The sequence below is a fragment of the Callorhinus ursinus genome, unplaced genomic scaffold (assembly GCF_003265705.2).
Source record: "Callorhinus ursinus isolate GAN/ISIS: 27379988/994484 unplaced genomic scaffold, GSC_fseal_2.0 scaffold8, whole genome shotgun sequence".
NCBI classification, from domain to species: domain Eukaryota; kingdom Metazoa; phylum Chordata; class Mammalia; order Carnivora; family Otariidae; genus Callorhinus; species Callorhinus ursinus.
Window position 1 is genome coordinate 38,772,579 of NW_027397070.1, and position 15,539 is coordinate 38,788,117.

The following is a 15,539-nucleotide window of genomic DNA, read 5'->3' on the forward strand; positions in this document are numbered from 1 at the left end:
CCTTTTGATTGGAGAATTTAATCCATTTACATTTAAAGTACTTATTGAAAGGTAGACACTAATGCCATCATATTATTTTCTGAATGTTTTGTAGTTTTTCCCCTCTTTCTTCCTCTCTTGCTATCTTCCTTTGTGATTGATGATTTTACTTGGTAGTATTCTTTGATTGTATTCTCCTTATCTTTTGTGCATCTACTGTTGGTTTTTGTTTTGTGGTTACGATGAGAGTTACATGAAACATCTTATAGATATAACAGTCTATTTTAAGCTGATTACAACCTAACTTTGATCATCCAAAAAAACCTCTACCCTTTTACTCTCTCCCCACATTTTATATTTGGATGTCACAATTACATCTTTTTATATTGTATAGGGGTTAACAAGTTATTGTAATTATAGTCTGTCTTTTAACTTTTATACCAGAATGAAATGATTAAAACACTACCATATTACAGTACTGTAGTAGAATTTAGTTGTATACTTTCCTTTACTACTGTGTTTTATATTTTTATATGTTTTCATGTTACTAATTAGCATCTTTTCATTTCAACTTAAAGAACTTTTAGCATTTCTTATAAGGCTGGTCTGGTGGTGATGACCTCCCTTAACTTTTGTTGCTCTTGGAAATTCCTTATCTCTACTTCATTTTTGAAGGACAGCTTTATCAGATAAAGTGTTCTTTGTTGGTAGTATTTTTCTTACGGCACTTTGAATATATCATCCCACTCTCTCCTGACCTGTAAGGTTTCTCCTGAGAAAGCTGCTGATAGCCTCATGGAGATTCCCTTGTATGTAAAGATTTTTTTTTTTCTCTTGCTGCTTTTAAAATTTTCTGTCTTTGATTTTAGATAGTTTTATTATAATTTTTTGGGGTTGAAACTTTAAAGGGGTTTTCAGGCTGCATAAACTTAGATGTCCAAATCTCTGACCAGATTTGGGAAATTGTAACTTTAAATAAGCTTTCTGCTCCTTTCTTCTCTTTTCCTTCTGGGACTCCAGTAATTATAGATTGTTTCTCTTATGGAATCCCATAATTCATATAGTCTTTTTCACTTTCTAAAATTTTTTCTTCTTGCCCCTTTAACTGGATAATTTCAAATGACTGCTTCAGATTCACAAATTTTTTCTGCTGCTTGTTCAGATCTACTGTTGAAGCTCTCTGTTGAATTCTTCAGTTCCGTTATTGTATTTTCCAGTTCTAGAATTGCTTTTTTGTTTTATTTTATTTTTTTATGGTTTCTGTTTTTTTTGTTGAACCTGCCATTTTGTTCATGTATTGTTTTCCTAATTTTGTTTAGTTGCCTATCTGTATTATCTTGTCGTTACCAAATTCCTTTAAAAGGATTGTTCTGAATTCTTTTTTATATAGTTAATAGATCCTTTTTAAAATTTTTAATCATTTATTTTTTTAGATCTTTATTTCTTTAAGGTTAGTTATTAGAGCTTTATTAGTTTCTTTTGGTGGTGTCATGTTTACTTGATTCTTCCTGATCCTCATATTCTTATGTTGTCATTTGTTTATTTGAGGAAGCAGTTTCTTTTCCAGCCTTTGTAGGTTTGCTTTGGCAGGGAAAGACCTTCACCATTCAGCTCAGCTGAGGGTTCTTCAGGCAGCTGCTAGCATCTTCTGGCAAGCAGTGTGTGCCATCCGTGTCTCTAGTTGGATGGGGCCAATGTCTGTGCTCTGAGGTTGGTGGGGGGAACTGCCACTGTTCTGCAGTCAGGTGGGTCTGATGGCTGGGCTCTGCATTCAAGCATAACTGCTGGCTTGTGTCTATGTTCAGGCAGAGCTACTTGCTGGGCTTTGCAATCACATATGGTTGGACAGGTTGCAGATTGTGTTTCCTGGCAAGGTGGTATTGCTGGTTGCCCTCTGCGATTGGGCAAGGCCACATGCTGAACTCCGAATTTGCCTCTAGTCCCCAAGCTGTGCCCCCTGGCTTGATGGTGCCACTGGCTGGACTCTACATTCAATTAAGGCTATACACAGGGCTTTGCAACCAGATGGGAACTCAAGCTGTGCTCCTTGATCAGATGGGGCTGTAGGCTGTACCCCAAGTTGGATGGGGCTGCAGGCTAGGCTCTACGATTGAGCAGGCTACTGGTTGTGTTCTGCTGTTTGACAGTGTCTCTTGCTGGGCTTCCTGGTTGGGATTGACTAGCAGCTGTACCCCACAGTTGGATGGGACTGGAGGCTGTGCTCCATGGTCAGGCAGGGTTACCTTCTGGGCTCACTGGTCTGGTGGAGCCACAGGCTATGCTTTGTGATTAGGTGGGGTGACTGGCTGTGTATTCCGTCTGGGTGAGTCTGCAAGCTATGCCCAGCAATTGGATGGGGCTGTAGGCTGTCTGTGCTGTTGGATAGAGCTGTCAGGTTGAGCTCCAGAGCTGGAAGCTATGCTCAACGGTAGGGTAGTGCTGCTGGGGTTGGCTCCCTACCTGAATGGAACTGTAGAATGGGCTGTGTGGCTGCCTGGGATCCCTGGCCAGGATTCCCAGTCAGGAGCTGCTGGAGGCTATGGGGGCTATACTTAGAAGTTTGATGGGGCTACTGACTTGCTTCACTGCCTAGGCAGGCCATAGGATGTATTGTATGCTGCCCATGGCTGCCTGGCATCTTTGGTCAGGCTTCTCTGTTGGGTGGGGCTGGAGACTATGCCCAGCAGTTAGGTGTGGCCAGTGACTTGTTTCTCTGCTTTAGTGGGCCACAGGATGTGCTGCATAGGCCCAGCAGCTTAGGGCAGGCTTCCTGCTTAAGTGGGGCTGGAGGCTATACTCAGCATTTGATCAGGGCTGCTGATTTGCTTCTTGCGTAGGTGGGGCTCCTCACCAAGGTGTCCCTTTGACTGGGGACCCAAACCAAGAACTGCCATTTAAGCTCCCTGGCCAGTCGGAGGCACTAGCTCAGCTCTGCAAATGATCAGAGCCAGGGTCTGGGATCTCTGCCCAGGCCCCACAACTAACAGGAATGCTGTTGGCCAAGATCTGCACGCTTGTTGCTATGGGTCCGTTTCCCCTTCTCTAACTGTAGCTGATTCTCCCAGGAGTTTCTGTGAGGCATTGCTTAAGTGGAGCTCCCAGGAGGCATCAGGGATGCTAGGGAAGCTTGATGTCCACCTTGCACTCTTCCTTTTCTCACTGGAGAAACTGTAGGCCCAGGGGATCTCCTTGTGTAGCACTGCACTGACCTGGGGGAGGAACAATGCAGTCATAGTGAAACTGCTCCTCTTACCTTACTCTTTTTTTTTTTTTTTTAATTTTATTATGTTATGTTAGTCACCATACAATATACCTTTAGTTTTTGATGTGGTGGTCCACGATCCATTGTTTTCGTATAACACCCAGTGTTCCATGTAGTACGTGCCCTCCTTAATACCCATCACCGGGCTAACCAATCCCCCTCCCCCCTCCCCTCTAAAACCCTGTTTGTCTCTCAGAGTCCATAGTCTCTCATGGTTCATCTCTCCCTCCAATCCCCCCCCCTTCATTTTTCCCTTCCTTCTCCTAATGTCCTCCATGCTATTCCTTATGTTCCACAAATAAGTGAAACCATATGATAATTGACTTTCTCTGCTTGACTTACTGCACTTAGCATAATCTCCTCCAGTCCCATCCATGTTGATGTAAAAGCTGGGTATTCATCCTTTCTGATGGCTGAGTAATATTCCATTGTATATATGGACCACATCTTCTTTATCCATTCGTCTGTTGAAGGGCATCTCGGCTCTTTCCACAGTTTGGCTATTGCGGATATTGCTGCTATGAACATTGGGGTGGATATGGCCCTTCTTTTCACTACATCTGTGTCTTTGGGGTAAATACCCAGGAGTGCAATTGCTGGGTCATAGGGTAGCTCTATTTTTAAATTTTTGAGGAACCTCCACACTGTTTTCCAAAGTGGCTGTACCAACTTGCATTCCCACCAACAGTATAAAAGGCTTCCCCTTTCTCCACAACCTCTCCAACATTTGTTGTTTCTTTCCCTTTCCAGTTTTGCCATTCTAACTGGTGTAAGGTGGTATCTCAGTGTGGTTTTGATTTGAATTTCCCTGATGGCTAATGATGATGAACATTTTTTCATGTGTCTGTTAGCCATTTGTATGTCTTCTTCAGAGAAGTGTTTTTTCATATCTTCTGCCCATTTTTTGACTTGATTATTTGTTTTTTGGGTGTTGAGTTTGAGAAGTTCTCTATAGATTTTGGATACCAGCCCTTTATCTGTAGTGTCATTTGCAAATATCTTCTCCCATTCTGTGGGTTGCCTCTCTGTTTTGTTGACTGTTTCCTTTGCTGTGCAGAAGCTTTTTATCTTGATGAAGTCCCCAAAGTTCATTTTTGCTTTTGTTTCACTAGCTTTTGGAGATGTATCTTGAAAGAAGTTGCTGTTGGTGATGTCAAAGAGGTTACTGCCTATGTTCTCCTCTAGGATTTTGATGGATTCCTCTCTCACATTGAGGTCTTTCATCCACTTTGAGTTTATCTTTGTGAATGGTGTTAGAGAATGGTCGAGTTTCATTCTTCTGCATGTGGCTGTCCAATTTTCCCTTTTTTCCATTGCATATTTTTTCCTGCTTTGTCAAAGATTATTTGACCATAGAGTTGAGGGTCAATATCTGGGCTCTCTATTCTGTTCCATTGGTCTATATGTCTGTTTTTGTGCTAGTACCATGCTGTCTTGGTGATCACAGCTTTGTAATATAGCTTGAAATCGGGCAACATGATGCCCCCAGCTTTGTTTTTCTTTTTCAACATTTCCTTGGCAATTCAGTCTTTTCTGATTCCATACAAATTTTAGGATTGTTTGTTCCAGCACTTTGAAAAATGTCATTGGAATTTTGATCGGGATGGCATTGAAGGTATAGATTGCTCTGGGTAGCATAGACATTTGAACAATGTTTATTCTTCCGATCCATGAGCATGGAATATTTTTCCATCTTTTTGTGTCTTCTTCAATTTCTTTCATGAGTGCTCTGTAGTTCCTAGAGTATAGATCCTTTACCTCTTTGGTTAGGTTTATTCTGAGGTATCTTATGGTTTTTGGTGCTATTGTAAATGGAATCGTTTCTCTAATTTCTCTTTCTACAGTTGCGTTGTTAGCATATAAGAAAGCAACTGATTTCTGTGCATTGATTTTGTATCCTGCCACATTACTGAATTGCTGTATGAGTTCTAGTAATTTGGGGGTGGAGTCTTTTGGGTTTTCCACATAAAGTATCATGTCGTCTGAGAAAAGAGAGAGTTTGACTTCTTCTTTGCCAATTCGAATACCTTTTATTTATTTTTGTTGTCTGCTGTTGCTAGGACTTCTAGTACTATGTTGAACAATAATGGTGAGAGTGGGCATCCTTGACGTGTTCCTGATCTTAAGGGAAAGGCTCTCAGCTTTTCCCCATTGAGGATGATATTCGCTGTGGGTTTTTCATAAATGGATTTTATGAGCTTGAGGAGTGTTCCCTCTGTCCCTATACTCTGAAGAGTTTTAACCAGGAAAGGATGTTGTATTTTGTCAAATGCTTTTTCTGCATCAATTGAGAGGACCACATGGTTCTTCTCCCTCCTCTTATTAATGTGTTCTGTCACACTGATTGATTTGAGATTGTTGAACCACCCTTGCATCCCGGGGATAAATCCTACTTGGTTGTGGTGGATGATCCTTTTAATGTATTGTTGGATCCTATTAGCCAGGATTTTGTTGAGGATTTTGGAATCCATATTCATCAGGGATATCGGTCTGAAATTCTCCTTTTTGATGGGGTCTTTGCCTGGTTTGGGGATTAAGGTAATGCTGGCCTCATAGAATGAGTTTGGAAGTTTTCCTTCTGTTTCTATTTTTTTGAAACAGCTTCAGGAGAATAGGTATTATTTCTTCTTTGAATGTTTGGTAGAATTCCCCAGGGAATCCATCAGGCCCTGGACTCTTGTTTTTTGGGAGGTTTTTGATCACTGGTTCAATCTCCTTACTGGTTATTGGCCTATTCAGGTTGTCACTTTCTTCCTGTTTCAGTCTTGGCAGCTTATAGGTTTCCAGGAAGGCCTCCATTTCATCCAGATTGCTCAGTTTATTGGCATATGGTTGTTGATAGTAATTTCTAATAATTGTTTCTATTTCCTTGGTGTTAGTCGTGATCTCTCCCCTTTCATTCATAATTTTATTAATTTGGGTCCTTTCTCTTTTCTTTGGATAAGTCTGGCCAGTGGTTTATCGATCTTGTTAATTCTTTCAACGAACCAACTTCTAGTTTTGTTGATCTGATCTACTGCATTTCTGGTTTCTAATTAATTGATTTCTGCTCTAATTTTAATTATTTCTCTTCTAATGCATGGCTTAGGCATCGTTTGTTGCTTTTTCTCTAGTTCTTTAAGGTGTAGGGTTAGTTGGTGAATTCAGGATTTTTCTATTTTTTTGAGTGAGGCTTGGATGGCTATGTATTTCCCCCTTAGGACCGCCTTTGCAGTATCCCACAGGTTTTGGAGCAATGCGTTTTTGTTCTCATTGATTTCCATGAATTGTTTAAGTTCTTCTTTGATTTCCTGGGTGACCCAAACATTCTTGAGCAGAGTGGTCTTTAGCTTCAAGTGTTTGAATTTCTGCCAAATTTTTTCTTGTGATTGAGTTCCAGTTTTAAAGCATTGTGGCCTGAGAATATGCAGGGAATAATCTCAATCTTTTGGTATAGGTTGAGACCTGATTTGTGACCTAGTATGTGGTGTATTCTGGAGAAAGTTCCATGAGTGCTCGAGAAGAATGAGTATTCTGTTGTTTTAGGGTGGAATGTTCTGTAAATATCTATGAGGTCCATCTGGTCTAGTGTATCATTCAAAGCTCTTGTTTCCTTGTTGATTTTCTGCTTAGATGATCTGTCCATTGCTGAGAGTGGAGTATTGAGGTCTCCTACAATTAACATATTGTTATCAATATAACTCTTTATTTTGGTTAACAGTTGGCTTATGTAGATGGCTGCTCCCATGTTGGGGGCATAGATATTTACAATTGTTAGATCTTCTTGTTGGATAGACCCTTTCAGAATGATATAGTGTCCTTCTGTGTCTCTAATTACAGACTTTAGTTTAAAATCTAATTTTAATCTGATACAAGAATTGCTACCCGAGCTTTCTTTTGAGGTCTGCTGGCATGGAAGATGGATCTCCATCCCTTCACTTTCAGTCTGGATGTATCTTTAGGTTCATAATGAGTCTCTTGTAGGCAGCATATGGATGGGTCCTATCTTTTTATCCAATCTGCAACCCTGTGCCGTTTTATGGGAGCATTTAGGCCATTCACGTTGAGCTTGATTATTGAAAGATATGAATTAATTGTCATCATGTTGCCTGTGAAGACGTTGTTTTTATAGATTGTCCCTGTAACTTTCTGTTGTATATGACTCTTGGGGTCTTTCTCCTTTTATAGAACCCCCCTTAATATTTCTTGCAGGGCTGGCTTAGTGGTCACCTATTCTTTCAGTTTCTGCCGGTCGTGGAAGCTCTGCATCTCTCCATCCATTCTAAATGACAGCCTTCTGGATAAAGTATTCTTGGCTGCATGTTCTTCTCATTTAGTACCCTGAATATGTCTTGCCAGGCCTTTCTGGCTTGCCAGGTCTCTCTGGATAGGTCTGATGTTATTCTGATGTTCCTCCCTCTGTATGTAAGGAATCTCTTCCCCCTAACTGCCCTTAAGATGGTTTCCTTGGTTCTAAGATTTGCAAGTTTTACTATTACATGCCGGGGTGTTGGCCTGTTTTCCTTGATCTTGGGAGGGCTCCTCTCTGCCTCTAGGACACGAATGTTTGTTTCATTCCCCAGATTCGGGAACTTCTCAGCTACGATTTGCTCAAATACATCTTCTAGTCCTGTCTCTCTCTCCACTCCCTCCGGGATTCCAATTATTCTGACATCGGAATGCTTCATGGTGTCACTTATTTCTCTGATTCTATTTTCATGGATTCTGAGTTGTTTTTCCCTGGCCTCCTCTTTTCCCTTTTTATCTATTATACTGTCTTCCAGGTCACTTATTCGTTCTTCTGCCTCAGTTACCCTAGCTGTTAGATTATCTAGATTGGATTGGATCTCGATAGCATTTTCAAGTTCTGTCAATTCGGCTTTCATTTCTGCCCTTAGAGACTCTATGTTGCCATTACTTGATTTCTCCATTCTAGCCATTTCTTCACAATTGCTAGCCTGAATTCCATCTCCGACATCTTGGTTATATCTGCATCCATTTGTAAATCTGCAGCATAAGTCAAAATCTCTGAGTCTTTTCTATTTTGGGGGTTCCTCCTCCTAGTCATTCTGTTGATGGGTGTTTGTTTGAGGGAATGTATAAAGTCCAAATTACTGACTAGAACCCAAGCAAGATGCACCTGTTTTCTTGGGATCTTAGGGTTGCTGGCCTCTTGTTTTCCCAGCCTGTCTTCTGGGGGAGGGGCCTGCCACGCTGTTCCTCAGGCAACCCTGTTCTGGTGGAGTTGCCCTGCCCCCCTGTGGTGGGGGATGGGCTCCGTGGGAATCAGTTTTTGGGGCTTTTGTTCTCTGGTGGCTTTCCCTGGCGGCTTTCCACGTCTCTTCCTCAAGTCAGAGCAGAAGAGACCACTTCCAACCCTCTGCCTCAGAGCAGAGAGACCGCAGTCTGTTCTTTAGTGAGCTCGCCAGGCCACACTGTCTCCGTTTCCGTCCGTGCTGCTATAAACTGCAGCGTCCAGGGTTGTGTGCCCGTCCGCAGCGCCCCTAGTCCTGCCTCCAGGTCGGGGCTCCTCTCTGCCCTTTGTTTCTAAAACCGCAAGCTGCTCCCAGTTCGCAGGAGCCACCCTGCCACTCGGGGTTTCTGCCCCGGGGGCTGCCCTAAAGTCATTTCCCCGCCACTACCGGTCTGCGAGTCTGTGCCCCGTCCCCAGCACGCGAGGCTGTCGCTCACCGGCGGTGTGAGATTCCCCATGGCCAGGCACCCTCCGCTGCCATTTTTCCTCCAATATCTGCCCCCGGAATCACGGCTCCCCTCTTCGTACCTCCAAACCAACTGCCTGCGATATTCTGTTTGTAGAGATCCAGATCTTCTTACATCTCAGGCTGGTTTCGTGGGTGCTCAATAGTGGTCTGGTAGATATCCAGCTCAATTCTGGGGACCAGTTGAAATAGGGTCCCCTGCTCCGCTGCCATCTTTCCTTCTCTCCCTCGTACCTTATTCTAATGAGGTTTTTCTCGGGTTTTGTGGCCCAAGTGGATGCTTCAGCCTCACCACCATATTCTGGGGTCTTCACAAATATCTTGTCTTTAGATAGTTGCTATTTGCCCTTTCCCTGAAGGGGACCGAAGTTGGGAACCACCTATTTTGCTATCTTTCTAGTGGCGGTCTCCTGATGCCAGTTTTATTAAACCATTGTTAAATACGTTTTGTCTGGGTTTTCACTCGTTTCAGGAATTATGGTAAATTTAATCTCTGTTGCTTCATCTTGGCCAGAAGATGTCCTATATATCTTTTGTAGAGTGAGTATGATTTCAAAAAAAAAAAAACAAAAAAACCCTCAAATCCCAAATATACAGATAATGTCCTTGCAGATTGACTCTTTTCTGGATGGGTTTTGGAAAGAATAGTCCTTATTGTGTACTTTTTTTACACTGGCTTCTCCATTACTTTTATCTACAGTTTATCCACAGTTGGATTAGGTTATTGTATATTATAATGTAATATAAATTACTAGTTCATGTATGTTTTATTAAAATTAAATTGGACTTAGTACTTAATGGAAATCTGCTGAAATGATTTTATGCTGTTTTTTTTCTTGCCTATTTTACACTAATGTTTTTCATCAATATATGAAGAAATGAGATAAAAAGGAGAACCTAGACATATCTTTGTATTGTCTGAAATTTTCTGTCATTAAGATATGTTCTGGAAAAGGACATTCTTGTCCTATGGCATATTGCTGTCAAAATAAATTCAAGAGGTAGTAGTTTTATTCTGTTTTCAAATTATTACCTAGAAATCAGCCATCTAATTCAGAAAGAGATTAAAAGCCAAATTTTAAAAATTATATGCCAGGAAATGCCTCATTTATGAATGTATGCACATTTGAGCTTATAAATTGGGTAATTGTGCACCTAACAACTCTATATATTTTATCATTATTCACTTTATATGTATACAAATGAAGGCTTTGTAATTCAAATTTTGTAGCCTGGGATACTCATGATTAGAGAATCGTTATTTTTCATGCTGCTGTTCAATGTTAATGCATACAACTACAGAATACTTCATTTACTCTGGTAGAGCTATACCAAGAGCTTCTTTACTAAACATGTATTCTGAAGTGGTATAGGTACGTAATAGTTAATTTGGCTTCCTCTGCTATATAAAAAAGTGTTCGAAAACGAGTAAGAAATCTGTATTGGAGTCTTTGCATCAAATGACTGAATTGACATCTGAATTTCAGTTCTGCCAAGTATATTTTAAAAATTGTTTCCTTAAAATGACTGTGATAAGGATACCCCAGATATTTTGAGATTACAGCTCATCTCTAAAATGATTGAGCCCAGATACAATAGTCCTGAAAGTTTATTGCCAAATATTGTGCTAAGTACTTTTATAGATTTTGGAAGAAAAATCAGCCATTATTTAATCTTCACAATAATTACACATATGTGTATATACAGACAGATGTATGGATGTATATGTGTACGTGTGTTAGTTTTCTATTGCTACTGTAACAGATACCACAGACTTTGTGGCTCAAAACAATAGAAATTTATTCTCTTACAGTTTGGGAGCTGGAAGTCTGAGGTGAGTTTTACTGGGCCAAAACCATAGTGTCAGCAGGGCCATATTTCCTCTGGGAAACTCTAGGGGAGAATCTCTTCCCTTGCTTTTCCGGGCTTCTAAAGTTGCATTCTTCATATTTGTTGCTCATGACCCACCCTCCATCTTTAAAGCTTTAAAGCCACACCATCTTCTCCTCTTTTACAGTAAAATCTCCCTCTGTCTCCCTCTTGTAAGAACCTTTGTGATTACAGTTAGGGCCCACCTGGATAATCCAGGACGATATCTCCCCCCCTGCCCCATCTCAAGATCCTTAACTTAATTAATCATATATTTAAAGTTTCTTTTGCCATATAACGTAGCATTTATAGATTCCAGGATTGGGATATAGATGTCTTTTATGGCTAAAATGGAGTACAGAATGTTGCCAAAGTCATATAAAAACAAAACATGTTAAGAACAAGTCCTGTTTGTAAGTTGTATGGATAGGTTGATAACATAAACAAGAAATCCTGGAGTTCCTCTGCTATGTTCCAACATTTTATGTTGTTGGCCGATATTTTTCATTTCTGATAGAAACAAACAGGACATTAATCTTCAGTTTTTCTCCTGATATGCTTCATCTCCTGGTCTTGTCTTATCCTTCTATAAAAGCAGTACTTAGTAATCTGAGGTCATGAGTTCATGAATTGGAGCACAGATTTACATAGCCTGATATTGTGGTTAATTCAGAAATAATTTGTATTTGCTATTTGAGCACAGGCTCATGTTCAGATACATGCTTTCTTATTTCCCTTAAGCCTTTTTGTCACCTCTCCTTCACCTTTGTTGCTCTTGACGCTAATGAAGAATTGACCACTTTGCTACTGATGGTGTTTTTCTAAGTAATATGATGAGAGTTTTTAGGACACAGTTCTAAAGATTCCTTTATTCCTAGAAGATCATAGATCTCTGAGCTAGATTATTTTTTTTCTGCTTTTGTTCAGTATCATTCCATTGTTTATGCTTTATCCTACACCTTTGGAGAGAAAATTTTATTTTGTACTTCTAATATATGGTTTGTGACTTCTAGAGTTACCGAGAAATATGTTGTAGCAAATAAGCTTTAATTCTGTTGCATGATTTATAAGCTAAATGTTTACATTTTCTTTTTTGAACTACAGGATACCAGAAGGTCCCATTGATCAGGGGCCAGCTTCAGGAAGGGTTCGTGCTTTAGAAGAACAGCTTTTGAAGGCCAAAGAACAGATTGAAAATTATAAGAAACAAACTAGAAATGGTAGGTGATTATGCAGTGTTTTCCCTCTTTAATATATTGATATTACCACAAATAATTAAAGACTTTCTTTCATCAAAATGTTGGGAATATTGATACTATTTATTCTTTGACTGCAGGTCTGGGGAAGGATCATGAAATCCTAAGGAGGAGGATTGAAAATGGAGCTAAAGAGCTCTGGTTTTTTCTACAAAGTGAATTGAAGAAATTAAAGAATTTAGAAGGAAATGTACTCCAAAGACATGCAGATGAATTTCTGTCAGATTTGGGACATCATGAAAGGTGCTATTCTTTTTTTTACATTTCATTTGGGCTTTGATAAAGATTATAATCTAAGAATATAAACTGGAACTTCTGTTAATTTCCCTGCTGAATGGTAAGTGATACCTACCATATTTAGGAGAAGAGTACCTGAGGTTTCAAGGACAATAATTCCCAAATGTAGTTCATCAACTAAAACATATCACTGGAAAATATTATTTAAAATGTATTTCTATGGGCATCTGGGTGGCTCAGTCAGTTAAGCATCTGCCTTCGGCTCAGGTCATGATCCCAGGGTCCTGGGATCGAGGCCCACATCGGGCTCCCTGCTCAGCGGGAAGCCTGCTTCTCCCTCTGCCTGCCACTCCCCCTGCTTGTGCTCTCTCCCTCTCTCTGCTCTCTCTCTGACAAATAAATAAAATCTTAAAAAAAATTTTTTTTAAATAAAAATAAAATGTATTTCTAGAAATCTTTATATAATAAGCCCTAAGTAAACTCTGAAGGTAGTGATGTCAGCCAGTAAATACATTAAAATATCTTCCTGTAAATTTCCTTCATAAACAATCAATAATTGGAGTATGCAGTTTTTACATTACAGTATATTGGAACTCATACTGAGGCTGGAAGTTATGTTTCTAATTCAGACATTAAAAACTTTAAAATAGCACCTTTTTAGGATTCCTAATTAAAGGTTAACGGTTTTTTGATGAAAGGGTGCATTCTTTTAATTATTTTTCTACTTAGTTGCTAGAAATAAGAATCTGAAATCTCCTGTTAAGTATATTTCTCCTGTTTACACATTCCTGAAAATATGCAGTTTATCTTCCATAGAAAGGAAAACCTTTTGGTACTGGTGTATTCATGCAGAACACAGTGTATCTGAGAATCATTATAAATAAAATGAAATCTGTCCTTATGCCTATTATATATACAATTCTATATTCCCAGTAGGATTCTGGTGGCAATTACTGTCTCATTAGTGAACAGTAAAAGAAAAATTGTTGTATTAACACAACCTACCACTGTGAAGAAGAAAAGAATTACTCCACAACCAAGAGATTCATATATATTAACATCAGTAGCAATATTGTATGGATTTTGAAATATTGTTGTTCTATTTTAAGTGAAATTACAAATAAAATCCATCAGTTCATTGGAATCATTTCAGCATTAATCTACTAAAGTAAGCATAAATTTCAAGATGCATTTAGCCCTCCCCCTTTGGAAGTTTTAGCCATACTTAGATCATCAGACCAGATGCTGACTGTATCCTTATTGCTTCTCTACCCTAAAGCTGATTCTGGGCCTCATGATTCTGCTAATTGGAGCTGTGTGCTTGTGTGCTTTGCTTATCAAAGTTTTATAGGAAAATGTACATCTGAAGAGGATTTGAGTTGGGTAGACTATGTGGTATTTAAAGGAGAATTTTGTCAATAAAAATAGGTCAACACCCCGACATCTAATAGTAAAACTTACGAGTCTCAGAGACAAAGAGAAAATCCTGAAAGCAGCTCGGGAGAAGAGATATGTAACCTACAATGGTAGAAATATTACATTGGCAACAGACCTATCCACAGAGACCTGGCAGGCCAGAAAGGACTGACATGATATCTCCAGAGCACTAAACGAGAAAAATATGCAGCCAAGAATACTATAACCAGCTAGGCTCTCATTGAAAATTGAAGGAGAGATAAAAAGCTTCCAGGACAAACAAAAACTAAAGGAATTTGCAAACACAAAACCAGCCCTCCAAGAAATATTGAAAGGGGTCCTCTAAGCAAAGACAGAGCGTAAAAGCAGCACAGATCAGAAAGGAACACAGACAATATACAGTCACAGTCACCTTACAGGCAATACAGTGGCACTAAATTCATACCTTTCAATAGTTACCCTGAATGTAAATGGGCTAAATGCCCCAATCAAAAGACACAGGCTATCAGATTCGATTAAAAAGCAAGACCCATCCATATGCTGTCTGCAAGAGACTCATTTTAGACGCAAAGACACCCCCAGATTGAAAGTGAGGGGGTGGAAAACCATTTACCATGCTAATGGACACCAAAAGAAAGCTGGGGTGGCAATCCTTATATCAGACAAATTAGATTTTAAACCAAAGACTGTAATAAGAGATGAAGAAGGACACTATATCCTACTTAAAGGGTCTATCCAACAAGAAGATCTAACAATTGTAAATATCTATGCCCCTAACGTGGGAGCAGCCAATTATATAAGGCGATTAATAACAAAAGCGAAGAAACAGATTGACAACAATACAATAATAGTGGGGGACTTTGACACCCCCCTGACTGAAATGGACAGATCATCTAAGCAAAAGATCAACAAGGAAATAAAGACTTTAAATGACACACTGGACCAAATGGACTTCACAGACATATTCAGAACATTCCATCCCAAAGCAAGGGAATACACATTCTTCTCTAGTGCCCATGGAACATTCTCCAGAATTGATCACACCCTAGGGCACAAATCAGGTCTCAACTGGTACCAAAAGATTGGGATTATTTCGTGCATATTTTCAGACCATAATGCTTTGAAACTTGAACTCAATCACAAGAGGAAAGTCGAAAGAACTCAAATACGTGGAGGCTAAAGAGCATCCTACTAATGAATGAATGGATCAACCAGGAAATTAAAGAAGAATTAAAAAAATTCATGGAAACCAATGAAAATGAAAACACAACTGTTCAAAATCTTTGGGATACAGCAAAGGCAGTCCTGAGAGGAAAGTATATAGCAATACAAGCCTTTCTCAAGAAACAAGAAAGGTCTCTAATACACAACCTAACCCTACACCTAAAGGAGCTGGAGAAAGAACAGCAAATAAAGCCTAAACCCAGCAGGAGAAGAGAAATAATAAAGATCAGAGCAGAAATCAATGAACTAGAAACCAAAAGAACAGTAGAACAGATCAACGAAACTAGGAGCTGGTTCTTCGAAAGAATTAACAAGATTGATAAACCCCTGGCCAGACTGATCAAAAAGAAAAGAGAAATGACCCAAATCAACAAAATCATGAATGAAAGAGGAGAGATCACAACCAACACCAAAGAAATACAAACAATTATAAGAACATATTATGAGCAACTCTATGCCAGCAAATTAGATAACCTGGAAGAAATGGGTGCATTCCTAGAGATGTATCAACTACCAAAATTGAACCAGGAAGAAATAGAAAACCTGAACAGACCTATAACCACTAAGGAAATGGAAGCAGTCATCAAAAATCTCCCA

General features: G+C 39.5%; 1 protein-coding gene across 19 annotated transcripts in view; it reads left to right on the forward strand.

The window, feature by feature from the left end:
* The window catches only part of FUT8 (fucosyltransferase 8), a 346,719-nt gene that overhangs the window by 230,350 nt on the left and 100,830 nt on the right, over positions 1-15,539 (forward strand). For all 19 annotated transcript variants that reach the window (XM_025869873.2, XM_025869870.2, XM_073895376.1 and 16 more), the window contains 2 exons: positions 11,914-12,029; positions 12,146-12,308. In XM_025869873.2, coding sequence (XP_025725658.1) covers positions 11,914-12,029; positions 12,146-12,308 — 279 coding nt within the window. The remainder of the gene's footprint in view (positions 1-11,913; positions 12,030-12,145; positions 12,309-15,539) is intronic.